Source organism: Doryrhamphus excisus, chromosome 9 (genome assembly GCF_030265055.1).
Source record: "Doryrhamphus excisus isolate RoL2022-K1 chromosome 9, RoL_Dexc_1.0, whole genome shotgun sequence".
Taxonomy (NCBI): Eukaryota; Metazoa; Chordata; class Actinopteri; order Syngnathiformes; family Syngnathidae; genus Doryrhamphus; species Doryrhamphus excisus.
The window spans coordinates 16,760,660-16,778,163 of NC_080474.1; the positions used below are offsets into that span (position 1 = coordinate 16,760,660).

The 17,504-nt window shown below is 38.1% G+C and overlaps 1 protein-coding gene across 2 annotated transcripts; it reads right to left on the reverse strand.

Moving 5' to 3' along the window:
• Positions 1-926: 926 nt before the first annotated feature.
• Positions 927-17,256, reverse strand: slc37a1 (solute carrier family 37 member 1). 2 transcript variants are annotated; one of them, XR_009131706.1, is made up of 21 exons: positions 17,059-17,256; positions 15,930-16,134; positions 15,654-15,735; positions 14,738-14,870; positions 14,483-14,561; positions 13,392-13,527; positions 13,230-13,306; positions 12,933-13,099; positions 12,393-12,445; positions 11,613-11,687; positions 11,025-11,147; positions 10,717-10,807; positions 10,575-10,637; positions 9,867-9,952; positions 9,613-9,661; positions 8,917-8,990; positions 8,225-8,303; positions 7,692-7,789; positions 6,598-6,652; positions 6,018-6,082; positions 5,252-5,269 (listed from the first exon to the last, which is right to left on the reverse strand). XR_009131706.1 is itself a non-coding variant. In XM_058082741.1 (20 exons), exons 2-20 carry the CDS (start codon positions 15,983-15,985, stop codon positions 5,254-5,256), a joined length of 1,602 nt encoding a protein of 533 aa, XP_057938724.1. In that variant the 5' UTR covers positions 15,986-16,134; positions 17,059-17,252; the 3' UTR covers positions 927-5,253. The 2 variants fall into 2 exon arrangements, 1 of the variants encoding a protein (XP_057938724.1); XM_058082741.1 differs by lacking the exon at positions 6,598-6,652 and having other exon boundaries at positions 927-5,269; positions 17,059-17,252.
• Between the last annotated feature and the right edge of the window lie 248 nt (positions 17,257-17,504).

The following is a 17,504-nucleotide window of genomic DNA, read 5'->3' on the forward strand; positions in this document are numbered from 1 at the left end:
GTGTGTGTGCACGAGTTAAAAGTTTCCCAACAATATGTAACCTTCTGCAGCTACACTCCTCCATGCTCTTCAGCACAGAGTAAGTGATGAACTCGGAGATCAGGAACGTAAAGAAAGGTAGGAAAGAAGAAGAAAGAAGAAGGTACGAGGCAGTACATTAAAGAGTATTGAATGAGGCTAAACTGCTCAAGGGAGTACAGGAGTGGTGGGAAGAAGAATTGAGTACAATTTCAAAGACTGGAGTGGTCTTAAGCCACCAAGAGAAGATGAGTAGAGCTGGAAAGACTATTGGGAAAAACTTGTAAATGTAGAAAATTCAAGGGTAGTAGTTGTGGATGGAGTCCAGACCCATGGTGTAACTCTGGTGCAACAGAAAGGTACAAGTCGCATTAAAGAAAATGAACAGTAAGACAGGACCAGACAGAATATCCTTGGATATGCCTGAGTGGGAATCAGGGGTTGACATGCTGAGGGATTTTATGCAGAAAATATCTGGAAAAAATATGAGAGGGATGAAGAAATGGTGCTATCATGCCTATCAACGAAGAGAATGGTGAAAGCCAAGCAAACTACAGTGCAACACAGAATCACTTTTTCACACAGGGCCATGTAGGTTTGGATTTTTAAGATTTTCTCTTAATAATAAAAAATAAAGCTCAAATCATAAAATCTCTTGACAGTCCAAATACGTCTAGACTGAACTGTCTGTATTTTAATTCTAGTCTGTCTGTGTCACTGAGTGGGATTCTCTTGCTATTTAGGATGACACCTGCCAACTCCAGCTGAGCCTGAAGTCCACTCCTGGCCATTACTTGATTTATTCAGTCTTAGTAGTGCACTGAAAGCTATCAAAAATACAGTCCGCACAACGGTTATGCGAGTTTCAATCGAGGGGAGTGAACAAAATGAGGGCAAGACTGTAGAGTTTTCATTTTTTTTTATTATCGACTGCCTGTAAAATGACCAAAAAGGCACACAGTTTCAACAGAAGGCCCACCATTAACATGCATTAAATACAGCTAAGAAACACACTTGTCTCAGTGCTACCACCATTGAAGGCAATTATCCCCAAATTTAACATTCATATATTATATTAAAAATAGACAGTACCTATTGTTATCCAACACTTAAGTTTCATTAAAAGTGTTGTCCGGTTTTCATTTGTTTTAATTCAATAATGTCCATTTTTAATGGAGACAAATACATATATAGTGCTTTATTCTACAAAGTGACAAATAGGGGTTTTCTTAATGACAATCAAAACTCTTTGGTGAACTTTTTTATACTCTTTAACACATATTCTACATAAAACCTGCAACAACATTTGGGGGCTTGACAGCCTTAGTTCTTACCAGGGTTGGGCGATATGGATCATAACGTATATCACTATATTTTTAGGCTATATAGTGATATGACGATATAAAACGATCTAAAATTTTTATTCAGCAGAGTCTTGTATAAAAAGCTACAAACCTTAAGGCATATAATGAAATACACTTGTTTTTTCAAATTGTAAAGCACATTTATTTATTGGTAACAAATTGGCTAACTTTACAACCACGCAAGCTAAAACCCTGCTAGCTTGCACACGTCAGATTCAGCTGACGTTTATCGCCAATTCAACTTGTTTCGGTTGGGAGGGGATTGTTCAGTGTTTATAATGATTTTGTCCTAATGACAGCATTTCATTCACGGTCATCAACTTCAACTTGCTTACGTTCATCACTTATACCGTAATTTTCTTATCATTGATAGAATCTATACCGGTATTAAATATCGCCCAACCCTAGCTCATACATACAGTATTTTGACACACCCAAGTACAAAAATGTTGCAAGAGTTGAACAAATAAAATGTCAGAAACTCCTCCTCTACTCCTCCATCATGCGGGGTGCAACAAGGCTCAATTTTAGGTCCCTTTACTGACTTTCCTGTGTGTTCATTTGGGGATATTGTGCTTAACAGCTTTAGTTACTGTTGCCATGTGGAACATTTAAATGAATTCAAATGACAGTGAACTGAGATTTGTGTTTCACTGCAGACACTTAAGCGTTTTATGGGTTTTCTTTTTCAATAGTCATGTAAAGCAGATACAGTGCATCCAGAAAGTTTTCAAAGCATTTCATTTTTTCACTTTTTTTTTCCTTCAAAAAGGCAAAAATGTTTCTGTACCCCTCCCCAGTCTGATGCCTGGAAACAATCCCGACCAGTGGAGGTTCTAGCGATGGGTCACATAGACAATTGCCCAGGGCTGGATTCTCGTGGGGGAGACGTGAGGGGTAAAGAAAAAATAATGTAAAAAAATTGTACCATGTATTTGTGGTCTAGGTCATTTCCTCCAATATGTGTGGCAAATGGGAGCCCTCTACAGGTGGGATACTCGCGTCCCCATTCTGCTCAGACGTGATCACATGAAACAGGGGGTGAATTGACCGCTGGGCCTCCCCCAAGGAGGATCAGTGTAAACATGATGCGCCTAAGCTCAATTTTTAGCATTCAGCAAAGTACATGTTTAATCCATTTGCAAAAACCGTGGATTATTATGTGTAGATGGAAATAAAATTGGAATAAGGCTGTGACATAAAATGGAGTGCTGCGAGTACTTTCTGGATACACCGTAAAAACAGGTGACTGACCTGCCATTGAGGCTTTATCTTCATCAAAATAAACACAAAAGTTAAAACCTTGTTTAACACTGGTCCCACAAGCACGACAATGAAAAAAAAAAACAATAAAACATGTTTTGTTGCCGCCTTGTTTTCTCACAATTATAGTCTATAACTCATTCGTTGTACTCTAGTTAGATGAGGTATATAAAGGTCAATGCCAGTAAACATTTGTCAGAAAATATGAACAGATTTTTGCCAATTTTAAGTAGGCCACTGCTTGGTTTCATTTTCAAAGAAATCTCAAAGCAAATCAGAGTAGGCAATTTCTGGATAAACTGTGTGTGAATGCTGAAGGGCTGCAAGTCAACTGAAATGCTGTGCAGACAATATGGAATTACAGACAAAGTGGGGAATTTTAATATTGTTAGCATGAATGGTTTGAAAAATTTGAAAAAAACCCAATCATTTTCAAATGTCAAAATAGATGTCCGAATGAGCTGAATGGTTTGGTGTTGTAATCATTTCAGAAATGTGGAAGAAGTAATACTTCTCCAAATCAAAGGGTTTTTGTGGATTTTGCATCCTGGATGAGTAAATTGAAAGATAAATAAATTCATTTTGGTGCTTAATAACATGTAATATATATCTTCAGCATTCACACAGTTCTAATAATGTAAAACTACACGGCTGCTCCCAAAGATTTTGTGCAAATGCAGCCAAAAATTATGAATCTCTATTTTTCAAGGCATATCATCGGAGTGTTTATTTCGGTCAAACGTATTCGGTATTTACATATTTTTCCCTGACTAGAGTTCCCTTGGAGGCAGATCTCATGCACTGTTCTTTAGAACAGATCAGGAACGTAATGAAAAATAGAACACTGACTAACTCACGTCGAGAGAACCAATAAATATAAAGGATTTTTTAACATACGGCACTTTGTTGAAAATTTGTGCAAAATTTAAATGTGCTAAGAAGTCTAACCCTTTGGGTCGCAAATGCCATGTCAAAAAAAGCGCTCAACCACGTATGATGACGCCGAATGAAGTGCTCACTGTTTAGTACTAGGATGAAAACTGTGTTGTCAACATAAAGGGGGCCGACTTAAAAAAGGGGTTACAATGCATTCCTTACTTTCCAATTTGATAAGGTGTGGGTTGTTCTTTCAGTGATGAGAGTTACAGTATAATCACTTTCATAGCAATAGAATTAAAATTACAAAAATAATTAAAAAAACAATTATTTTAATTATTTCTAGACTTTCAAAAACATTTTTTAGAAGCAGTAGCCTTGTACTAAAAGAAATCTGAGATTTTGAAATCTCTCTCTTTTGTGTGTATTCTAAAGGTATAAAAACATAAAAAGAGACAGCTCAAGACTGGATGTACTGAGACACATCTAAGCTGCCTACAAAGACGGCTATTTAAAACACCAACAAGGAGTTATGGTTTTATATACACGCTGTACCCATGTAGTGACATGGTACATTCACCTTAGATAAATCTTACAGTACTTTGCCGTATTTTGGTCCTTTTTTAAGCATTATCTGAACTTCCTTCCGAGGAAGGAAATGCCTACACCTCGTGACATCTACAAAATGTATCCTTACCTTTTTGGTAGTGGTCTGAGGCACTTTGAGCAAGTGTGTGGTGAAACAAGTCGCAAGGCGGCGAGTAGATAGCCAATGTGGTATGGTGAATTGTCTACTATGTGTCAGTAACATAGTTTGATTGACGTATCAATGTAAATAATAACATCACTGTAGCTTGGTTAACATGCATGTCATATTATGTGTTAATTAAGCATTGATTGCTTTTTCAGAAGGCTTTATAGTAATGAGCTGTCTCTTTTTATCTATCTTTAGAACACACAGAAAAGAGTAAGACGTCTGTGTTCATGATGGACAAAATTCTAAATTTGGACAAAGTGTCCTTTAACTGCTCGGAAAACATAACAACCAAGGCTTTAAAACACTGGCCCGAAAAAGGGCAAGTATGCTCGTTTTCTCTGCATCTACAAGATCAATGTGGATGACAATGAAAGTAAAAATTTCGAGTGCTACTGTAAAATGCCTCTGTGTTTGTTTGTTTTCCACATACGCGCAGTAATGTGCTTAAGGTTTGAATTGTTTTCCGTTTTTCTAAAATTGGTTTTATTGAGCTTTTAGCTGACATTCTCTGTTGCCGTGGATGTATCGTACATGTTCATCGATCCAAGCACTGTATAGCAGTTACTACAATAAGCAACCCAGCTACACGCTGTACTGTACTGTACTGCAGTGACTGTACTGACATCTGGTGGTTTTAAAAGGTTAAATGGTCAATACACGTGCAGCACAGTTCTGTGAAATTACAGCAAAAAAGTGAATTTCATTAAAAAAAATAACAACCAAAATGTTTCAATGTTTTGTCCAAAATGGATAATCTAAATTTGTAGTAATGTTGTGAAAATGCCAAATATGTTGCCTTGTAATTTCAAATTTACAAGTAAACGTAATTTTACAAGTTGAATCCCAGACTGAAATGAAGTGCTGTTCTGGGTGACTTCAACATGACAAGTGGTGTACGTATTGTGTTGTATTGTCAGTTGTTTACATGTGCTTTTGTGTTTGGGTACTTCTGTGTTGAGGCAGTGCAATCAGTGGTCAGTGCTCCTTCAACCTGTGAAGTAGAGAAAAACATTAACATCACACTGATAAAGTGTGTCATCTAGTTTTACAGTCGGGAGAACTTTGAGAGAACGTACAATAAAAATCACTATAAGGGGTGCAATTATACTGACATGAAATATGCTGAGTAAAGATCATGCTTTTTTAATGTACAAATATTTATTTAGCCGACGTGACAATATTGCTGCACAAAGAGTTCATCTTCCAGTTATTGCAAGACAACAAAAGATTCCCTCAGTTGCAAACATTCTTTTCCGAATAATTCAACTTGTTTGTAGAATTATTCCTGTAACGCATGTGAAGTAAGTACATTCAGGGATGAACTACCTCACCAAAGTTACAGTTACAGTAAAGTTTATTTTCAAACAAAATGATTAGCTTTGATGGAAACAGCTGAAATACGTTTTATTAAAATAGCAAAAACTGCAAACTGCTGACAGGTAATTCTCTGATAAAATTGTCATTTTAAAAAATGACTGTAAATTCAGATGCATAACCCTCGACTTTATCGTTGAACCATGCGGTTTATACAGCGGTGCAGCTAATTTATGACAAATTTATAATCTGCATGTGAAAAGCTACTTACACCATTAAATGGTTGTCTAAGATTGACTCTGACTCCTTGTAAGTCATGCTGTCAGTTTGTATTTTCACCATAAATACTTGAATCTAAATGTGGATCTGATAGGAAACCTGCTGAGTGAAGTGACAACCCAAAGATGGAGTAGGCTATAACTCACTCTACAGAAGAGATGGGTCGGGATTTCGCTGAGGACAACTCCTTCATCACAAGCCTTAGCAAAAGCTGCAAAGTGGCCAGAAGAAAAATATGAGGTTATTTCACTTATAAACGTAGATGACTAAACAAGGATCCACTGACCCATCTCAGTGGATGAGAGGATAATTCCTCTCATCAATGCTGTCTTCACACAGTAAACAACATGCCACACCAGAGAATATAAACCACTGGACTGTGATAATAATGGCTTGGATTTACAGTGGTGTGAAAAAGTGTTTGCCACCTTCCTTTCTTTTTTTTTTTGCATATTTGTCACACTCGAATGTTTCAGATCATCAAGCATATTTAAATATTGGCCGCTGACAATACAACTGAACACAATGCAGTTTTTTAATTAAACTTTTTTTATTATTAAGAAGGAAATACCAAAACCTACATGGCTCTGTATAGAAAAAGTGACTGCCCCCCATTAAAACATAACTGTGGTTTATCACACCCGAGTTCAGTTTCTTTAGCCACACACCAGGCCTCTGCCATACCTGTTCTCGATAAAAAAAAAAAATCACTTAAATAGGACCTGCCTGACAAAGTGAAGTCAACCAAAAGCTCCTCAAAATCCAGACATCATGCCGAGGTCTAAAGAAATTCAGGAACAAATGAGAAAGAAAGTACCGTAATTGAGATCTATTGGTCTGGAAAAGGTGATAAAACCATTTCTAAAGCTTTGGGACTTCAGCCAATCACAGTGAGAGAGTGGCATTATCCGCAAATGTCAAAAACATAGAACAGTGATGAACCTTCCCAGGGGCGGGCGGCCAAACAAAATGACCCCAAGAGCACAGCGACGACTCCTCCAAGAGGTCATAAAAGACCAAACAACGACATCCAAAGAATTGCAGACGTCACTTGCCTTAGTTAAAGTCTGTGTTCATAACTCCACCATAAGAAAGACGCTGGGCAAAAGTGGCCTGCATGGCAGAGTTCCAACATGAAAAAGACTCATCTCAATGTTGATGATCCCTAAGACCTTTTGGGAAAATACTCTGTGGTCTGAGGATACAAAAGTTGAAAAGTAACGCCACCCACATTTCAGAAAAAAAGCCTCATACCAACAGTAAAATATGGTGGTGGTAGTATGATGCTCTGGGGCTGCTTTGCTGCTTCAGGACCTGGAAAACTTGCTGTGATAAATGGAACCATGAATTGTGCTGTCTACCAAAAAAATCCTAAAGGAGGATGTCCAGCCCTCTGTTTGCGACCTCAATATGGGTTTTGCTTGGGTTTTGATCCAAAACACACCATCAAGTCCACCTCTGAATGGCTGAAGAAAAACAAAATGGTCAGGATTGACCTTAAAAAGGCGGTCCATGCTGGAAAACCCTCCAATGTGGCTGAATGACAACAATTCTGAAAAGATGAGTGGACCTCCACAGCACTGTAAAAAGGCTAATTACAAGTTATCGCAACCCCTTGACTGCAGTTGACTGCTAACGGTGGCCCAACCAGTTATTAGCTTTATGAGGCAATCATTTTGACTTTTTTCCTATTTTAAGTAGGCTAATTATCCATTATATACATACAGTATACACAGCCATAATAAAAAATAACATTAATAATAACAGCACTTCAACCACAAAACTACTAATATTAATGTCTATATAGTTAAATAACCTACCAGTAAAGCAAGGAAGTCAGCAGTCATGAGCATGTAGAACACCTGATCCCAACCACCTGCAGATAACACCCCAGCCAGCAGGGGTCCCATTGCTGCACCTGTAGACAAATCCACAAAACAATCAACAATTGTGATGAAGACAACATTATCATCATATTCAATGTCTGAATTATTTATCATTTTCTACTTTTGTGGTTCTATGCTAAACAGTAAATGTTTACTACTAACGTAACGTCAGAGTATCCCGTTTAGCTGGGGTCACACGTGCACTTCACACTTCTGTTTGATGAATTTTCAAAAGATTAACATTTTTCAAAGTTTACAAGCTGTGTAATGTTTTGCAGAATGTTTTCACTCCTGGAAGAGGAGGCAGTATGGTTCTTTTGATGGTAAAGGTTGATTGTGAAGGCTGCCAACCCCCAACTTAATGTTTTGTGGGGGGGGGGTTTGTCACCCTCATTTACGGAAAAATTTGCAAAGCAACTAGCCATATTTATTTTAAAAAGGATTCAAACCAACTTAATGATACTGACCAACAGACCCCGTCCCATCAATAATGGCAGTGACCGTTGACAATGCTCTGGCATTGCCTTTGAGACTCTTGTGGGTTCCCTAATAGAGAAAGGAGAGAGAGAGGGTTGTTTAACAAGCATATTATTGATTTTTTCCCTCTAAATAATAAAATAATTAGAGTGTTCTGTATAAACAATAGTTTTGATTGTGAACAATGAACTCGTAGCTCAACAATGAATTCAGCTTGCTCAGCTCCGGAGCTGAGCTCATGAGCTCCCACTGGTGGCCTGGGAGCATGTTAGCCATTAGCCAATGAACTGCTCTGCTGGGAATAAATGCATTATTGTATATTGGGGATATTTTTGTATATTTTGGGATATAATTTGGATATTTCTTAGCTACCTTTTGAGTGTTAAGTTGCTGTGTGATGATTTTATCCTTATACTGTAATCTACGATGACACCATGAGTCAGACTTATATTGAGTAATGACCTCCTGCGATTTAATAATTACATTAAACATTAATAACAATAAAATGTCATACTAGCATTATGACCACATACAACGACAATCTATTTTTCCTAGACATCTAGATCAACCCCAACCCAGTATTGTCAATATTGACTCCTTCAACAAGAAATCATACAAAATGTTCATGAGCGTTATTATTAACCCGGAATATACTATAATCAATACTGAATTAGAAACTCACCAAATCAGCAGACACAGCAGTCGTGATGAGTGCATAAGGGCCATTAACAAGACCTCCACATACTAAAAGCACTCCTGTAAAACACAAATTGCATATAACTATGAATGTTATGTCTTAGGTAAGTAATACGTTGTTTATCGTGGTTAAGTGGTTCCAAGTCACTTCCTCAAAGTAGGATTCCTTATTTATTAATGGAATATTATTGTCGTTATAGCAATAAGGTTTACAACCTTCTCTGAAATAACACCCCAAAAGTCACTTTTGGACTCATATTACCCAATAAACATAAGAATAAATAAGTTATTTAAGACATAAATAATGTTAAAGCTCATTGCCGTTGCTATGAATGTGTTCCCGAGAGGAGCAGAGTGAGCACTGGACAGGAAGTGACATCATGTGTTCACAGTAGTGTTTCATCTTGCCGTGGGTTACGGTCACAACAGTAGCCTGTAGTTCCAGCGATGCAGTCTGGTGATTTTGTGCCTCACTGAACATTACAGCAACATTACTGACGCCTGAGAACTAGTAGAATACTACTTCACATCTTTGAATGCGTCTTTTGAATGCCTTGTATTTGCATCTTAGTTTATTCATGCCAGACAATGCTTACTTTATGCCACATAGGAATTTATGGTAATAAATGTCATACATCTATGGTGCTATTACAACAAACAAAAAAAAAGTTCTTGCTCTTACCAATGGTTGGTCCATGACCAAGCTCGCTGATCATTGAGAAGCCATATAGCTGTGATAGGAAAAAAACACGACAGTCAAAGTGAAATCCAATTTTAACATTTGAAATATGATTACTTGACTGGATTTTGAACATTAGAAAAGTCATCCATTTTAATTTCTGACAGTCTGACAATATAATTCAAAACCCTAACCCATTATCCACCCCCACACTGGGCAATCTAGATTGGAGCCAGTGGCGGAGAAAGAAAACGTACTGTAGGAGCAGCAAGCAGCAACATGACTGCACAGGTGGTGGCTCTCTTCCCGAGTTTATCAGAGATTACTCCGGCAAATATCCCTCCTGCACAAGACACAAGATGCTCAGGCACACACAGATATCACGAAAATGAACATAGTCACATTACATTGCTACATTTGAATTTTAAAACAGTGATGACCAGTGAGGAGAACTGCTTGTATTGATGATTCCGGCTATACATAATTATGTCCGTAGAAATATACAGTCCTGATCAAAATTTTAAGATCAGCTAATGAACAACATATTTCACTTTAATGCTTGCTTGCCATAAATTGTTTACAAAATGTTTTTCGTGTCTCCCTTATTTCTTCTTTTTGCATTTTGAAGCTCTACTTAGAGATACAGTATGAGACAGGCATCTGACCATTTCTGAGCCTGTTGACATCATAATATGCTAATTAGATGAGTGAATTTACTCTCATCAGAAACTTTGGGTCATTATGATTATTTTTCCTCATTTACAGTGTGCCTTTATATGCTACCATTTTCAAGCTACAATCTTTTAAATAATGGTATAAAAACTGAAACATTTCTAAAGGGTTAAGCATTTGATCAGGAGTGTATATGTCAAAACATATGCATATCTTGTAGGTCTTAACACATAGAAGGGACAAGACTGGAAATCACACACACTAGACACCACTTCCACTAAGACAAAACATACCAATTATGCCTCCCACGTCAAACAGGGTGGAAAGATCTCCAGCCTTCTTGGCATCCAGGTGAGCTGGCAAACACAAAGAGTTAAAATCCAATATACTGTAGGCTCAAAATGGGAAAATCATCACTGTGTTTTAGGAATTCACCTGCTTTAGTGATGTAAAGAGGTAGCCAGAAGAGGAAGGTATAGCTGACCAGCTTTGCAAAAAGCAGACAAAGAGAAAACTCAATGACACCCTGCAGAGAAAGACAACAAATTAGTAAAATGAAATCAACATAGTTGTTGAATTTGAATGTGTACAAAATTACTTTTATCCAAATTAGTATTTTCATGCTCAGTATCAATGCAGTTCAATAAATATGCACAAGTTCACTTGATGAGGTGACCAACGAAAATAGATCCAACAGTACCATGCAACACATCAGGATGGGTCTGTATGTATGCATAACTGACTGGTATACGTAGGGCTCCCATGAAGCTGATGGCAGACGGCTCGGACTCACTCCTCACCACCACAACTGGCTGCACGAGCACACGCGAGCCTTCCTTTGGCAACAAAAGTTCTGTGCCACAACTCTGAAGGAGAGAATAAAAATACATAGGCACAGGCGGGGAAAACCGCAAATGAAATGAAGAATAGATAACCTGAATGTCCTCAATAAGGTGAAATGTGGATAAATGTGGAAGTAGTAAGAATTCTCAAGATCTAATTGCATTTGATCTTCAGAATGTTAGAGTAGAGTGTTGGAGAAAAAGGTGGAATTTGTGGGACAAAATGTTTTGAAATATGAAAAATAGCCTGGATGTCCTGCATGAGCTGAACGTTTTTATGGTGTGACTCAGTTAAGACATTTTGTGAAATTTCAAGAAAGACAAAATTTCTCATTTTCAATGGGAATTTTGCCAAGGAAAATGTGGTATTCTTTGGAATGTGTCAATCACATCACAAAAATGATAAACTTTATAAAAGCCTTCTTTTGAACTTGTCTATTGTGGAGATTGTAATAAATAAAACATGATAACATGCAACATGGAACATACCTGGGCTTTTTTATCCTTATAATGGAGAAACATCTCGGTGTGTGCTCTTATTCCTTTCCAAGTCTTAGTTGGCACCTGCTCAAACAGATGCAAATAACCTTAAACTTCAAATATAATTCCAAATCAACAAATAACAGTCATAATCAAATCATAGGAACACAAAAGTATCATTTCCAACAGAATCATCTTTCCCATAAGAAACAATGTAAATCCAATTAATTTGTTCCAAAAAAATCCCAAATGTTAACACCAAACATGTTTTATAGTATTACAATTATAGCTTTACATGCAGAAAACTATTCAAAATGCATATAATTGTATATGAATGATGAATAAATGAATAAAAATTGAGCCAAAGAACGTTGCAAATGAAAGCATCATAAATTAATTAAAAAAGTAACTCCGGGCAAAACACTTAGGTGGTGGCTGTGTTGATCATGTTTTAGGAGGGAATCAAGTCTCCAGTGAAGGTAAAAGTGACCTTAAATGGTCATTTAAATGCATTTTAATATTGTTTGCAACTATGATTGTAAAACTATCGATACATTTCACGTGTTAGTTAGCACAAGAACTACACTCAATTGCTGATGACTGTGACGATCATAGACGGGTTCCTGTTTACATGTATTAGCAAGCTGCTAGCAAGGACGTTTTAACTACACGTTTTTAACTACACTCATACAGACTCATACAGTGTACAAACAACATGAGAATTGCAATAAAAAAAAACATTTTAACTGAGCGTCAAAAAGTAAAAAGTAAAACAAAGAGTCTACCAACACTCTTTCCTGGAGAGCAACTGTCACTGTCCAAGCTTTTCAGGTCATTTGGATCTGAGAAGAAAAAAAAAGGGGGGGGGGGATTAATGCCATTCAAAGAAACAACACAGCAGGATGTACTCTTAGTCTGATTTTCTGCAAGGAGCGTTGACATTACAGAGGCATACCCATTTCTCACACTTTGCATTATGTATCGACTCGAAGCTATTACAGTGCAGCCTAGCCTGTGGTTGTCATAGCGACCAAAGCCAGCGCTTCTGTCATTCAAATCTCCTGTTTGGGAACACTGGCCTTCCCAGTAAAATATGTACACAAAACAAAGACAAGTGGATAAGATGAAAGCTTTGTATTTGTTCATCTCAAATCAATTTCAGTCCTTTATGGCTGGTAATAGTGTACAGATAGTTTGAAAAAAACAAGCTGCCATGTATGATTGCTCAAATTGATAAAAATATCACCTAAAATTAAGTGTCACTTTTCAGAACCAGTCCCTTCTTACAGTATGTTGAAGAATTCCAGCAAAGAAGGCGGCTGTACTTACGCTCAATAAGAAAAAGGAAACAGATAACACCCATGGCTGCAATGATGAGGCCTGGGATGATGAAGGACAAGCCCCAGTTGGAGGAAACCCAATAACCAGCGATCAAAGAACCCAAGATGTTTCCCACTGAAGTGTGAGAGTTCCAAATCCCCATGACGAGTCCACGCCTGATTGAGACAGCAGCAAACTAAATAGCAGAATAAAGTTGCTAATGACCAATGTACAACAAATTAATTAAAATTGAAAAGAATCCTTTAACTTCATCATTTATCAAACTGAAAAGTAATTGGACCTTACCTTCCCTTTCCAAGCCAGTTGCCAATGCAGGTTACAACACTGGGCCAGCCAGTGGTTTGGACTAATCCATTAGCCACCTGAAACAATCAGAAAACTTTCTGGTATCAGACCATACCTGGCCTGATACCAGACAAACCATGTGATAACCTATAAGTATCTCACCTGTACAAAGATATAGAAGCCCAGACTGTGGATGTTGTAGATGTAGCCCAGTCCAAACAGGCAGGTGAAAAGGCCACTAGCCAGCATACCCACGGTCAAGTACAGGCGAATCGGCAGGCGTTCGCCAATGATACCACTGCAAAGGTGATCAGTGAAAAACACAAAAAAATGGAGGTGAGGGAGGAGAATTTATGCCAAAGTAAATGTTTTTCAGTCTTACCTTATGTGTGGTTATTTTGTAACAAAGCACTTTGGCACTAAAAAGCATGAGGGCTATGTGCCAAAACCTTCTCTATATAAAAATATAGAATGTTTATGTTTCAGTCCTGGTCAGACAGTAATTTACTTTCCACTGTGTTCCTGATAATGATATTCATTACAAATGCAAATGATTTACGTTTCAGAGTAATAATATTTCCGTATCGATCTGCACATGGAGGAGTGCATGTGATGCAGTTGTCAGGTGGAAGGCGATCGATCGAGTCGCATTTACTCAAATCTGCCAATGGATTTTGGCAGCATGGAGCAGGGTCGGGAGGTCCACTGTCACCGTATGTTTCGGGGGTTAAACTGCTGCGTTCTGGAGAGGAGAGCACAAGCTCTAAGGCTGATTTGCCTTGGGGAAGGGTTGGCGGCAGGAGCGACAACAAAAAATGGAGAGACCGGAGGCACGTGTAGCGAGGGAATTGTGTAGCTGTTTGGCTCCAACACTTGGCTTTACTGGTTTTAGTTCCCGGCAGGAGGGCGAGGACAGCGATGAATGACGATGAGTGGTAGGCTACTGTTTAACCAGCCGTTTTACAAGCACTGTTTGGCACTTTGGAAAAAAGCATTCTGTGTACCAAATATCCCATGTTACAAAGTGGACATCTGTGGTTCATCGATTGGTGTGGCCTCTATACTGTACATATAAATCTTTTTAAATTTAATAGGTGCAGCTTTATAGTCCAGAAATTGCATTTCTCTCCTTTGTCAGACCCAAGTGTGTCCTTTTATGCATGCTTCCAGAAAGAAATGTTGGACCCCTTCATGAACACACATTTTCCCCCTACTATAAATATCCACTATCGTAAGAATAAAATGGATCTCACCTGAGATACATCCCCACTGCATAAGCACAAAGGAAGGAGTAATCCATGGCTCCCAACAGCTGTTTGTAATTGTTTTTATCTAGGGGTAAAAATAATGAGATTCACTCAAACATGACTGCACAAGATCAGATTGTAGTATTCTTATAAAGTGTACCTATCAGACTGAAAGCAAATACAAACTACTATACAATTACAAACATACATGTGTGTGTTTTTGCACCCTTTAAATGAAATCCGGTTCAAGCAAATACTAACCAAAAGGCTTCCAACTACAGTCCATGTTGGTGTGAAGAGCCTGTAGAAAGAACTTCTGTCCGTCACTCTTGTCGCTGCTGGAGACAATTGTGGGTCCTTCAATGACTTGTGAACAGTTTCTGTGGAGCTCGCTCTGTGAAGGTTCACAATACAGCACTCAGTCAACCAGACAATACCAGAGGCCATTGTCATAGAGTGCAGAGAATGGCTCGAAAATGTCATACCCACAATTCTTAAGAATTAACACTAAAAGCAATAGTTAAAGCAAAAAAAGGGAAAATAACCAAAACTGATATTTAGAGCTTCTAGTCAATGTAAAGCTTCTGTGCCGACTACTTTGAATTCCACACCTCCATGTACATTATTTTCCATGGATAACGTACTCTCAACAGCCGTTAAGATGTCGCACTTGGTGGCCCTCATCTGTTTATCAATCATCTTACATTATCATACATCAGTGATGTGTAACTGTACATTTCAGTGTGTGAAGCGTCTTTAGGGATTATGTTGCAGGTGAACAATGGCAGGTGGGGCTGGGGGGGGTCAATGACGTGTCACAACTAGACATTTTTACGGCCTTTCAATTACTTGCAGATTCAACAATTGCTGGTTAGTCTGGATCGGAACTCCTCTCTTGTGTGACCCTGTTTAGCCTACGTATTACAGTGGTCTAATGTAATGTAAACAAAGGTAGCAGTTTTGCTAATCAAGTGACAAGCATCAGCGAATATGGATGACAGACTGACGCCATTTTTTTAATGCCATGCAATCAACCCACATTATGTTTAAGAGGAAATTTCACAATACTAACGTTTTACATGTTTAGTATATGAGGTAATGCAAGTGTAAAGGTTACTATAGGGGTGGTCGTTCATGTGTACGGGGCTCTAATAACAATGAATTTCACTTATTTTACCTTGACTATACTGATTGGTTTCCTGGAAAGGTGGAAGCTGGTGTAAAGCAAGAAGGTGAGGCTGAAGGTCAGAGCTTTGTACCTAAAGAACAGACACACATTGATGGGTATTTTCTGTTTTAACTTCTACAACAAGACAAGACTATAATGAGATCTAAAAACAATCGCAATGATAGAATACAAAGAACGTTTCATTAAAATTGTATTTGTCGTAATCATGTGATTTTCTGACAGCAAAACAAAAGTGTTTGTGACAAACACAACAGCCAGACTCACCATTGGTCCCTGTTGAAAGACACCAGCAGACGGATACCTGGAGGAACAGGTGCCATAATGGTACTCAAGAATGTGAGTGAGTATCAGAGGGAAGCCGGTGTGAGCTCAAGATGACATAATGGTGTGGCGTTGGCATGTCGCCATCTAAGAAAGATCAGCAAGAGGGCTCGACATGGCTCGTAGAAGTAGGACTGGAGTCAGGCATCTGAAGGAATAACAGGAAAAATAATTAGTAGTTAGTTCGGAAGTATCGGAGATGTGACGGGATGAGAATATATATACCACATATTAGGCGTAGAGTTCAAAGTTTGAGAAAAAAGTTGCGACTTATAAACCAGAAATTACGGTACATGCATTTTGAAGTGTTTGGTACATGGAAAACGTTAAATTGTAAAACGATAACTTTTGCGTTAACATTTTTGGCTTTCTAGAAGTTACATATTTATTGTTATAATAATATATGACTTATATGTCGACCGAGAACCTCCTGTATGTATACAAATAATAGTTATGATCAGCATCTGCTGCAAAACTGCCAAGGCAAAATTAACCTAACATAAAGCAAAACTTTGTTTCCTCTTTGATGTCATTGTGTTCTAGCCAACATTATTGAAAATATCATTTTTGTTTGTGGATGTAAACACGCCTTGTCTTCTAAGAGGATATGAGTGCATGTGAATGTAACTGCAGGACGTATTTGCACAATGTATTCACGTCGACATGAATCCCGTCGGTGCAGTTTTCCATATGTTTCCATATGTATATTTAATATCATATCCAGGGATTTGTGTGTTTCACAACCTCAGGATAACAAAAGTAACCAAGGTCACAAAGCATACAAGTTGAACACATTACATTTCAATGTGTCGACAAAGCTAAAATGAATCACGCGAATGCTTTGCAACAAACAGTTGGACGTACATTCAGTTTAAAGTCCTATTTCTATTAATTATATTTCTAATATTATATTCTATTACCATTTCCCTGAGATGCTGGTTTCATCCATGCTAAAGGCGCCGCTGCTTGCTGCTCGGTTACGGCTGCTAGCTACAACACGTCGAGGCTGTTTCGAGTGCTCGTATCATCGAACATCAGTTTGTGACAGATCTGGAGAATGAATATTACATACCTGCAGAGTAAATATCTGTTACAAAGCACACTTCCAAAGCGTCTTTTCTGTTTTGGGTCTTCAGCCCAGCGACGTATCCTCTACTTCCCTGTTGAGCGTTTGCTACTGTCACTACCAAGTCGCACGACTAACTGAAGCCGCTGTGTCCGTGAACGCACCTTTGGTCTCGTGACGTCACTAGCGGCAACTGATCTGTGACCAAATGTTTGATCTTTGCCCTGCAACCTGAATTTGTATTGTTTGGCGATACTGCCAATTTGGTATCCGTACGATACCAAGTAAACACAGGCCCAGCACACTATTGTCGATACTGATGACAATTTGTTTTCAAGATCCTTGAATGATTTTGTGATTTTGCCTTTCATTTGTTAAACATTATTATAATCAGAATAAAACACAAAACAAAGATTTTTACAAGGAAGAATAGATTCTTTTCACCTAGGATT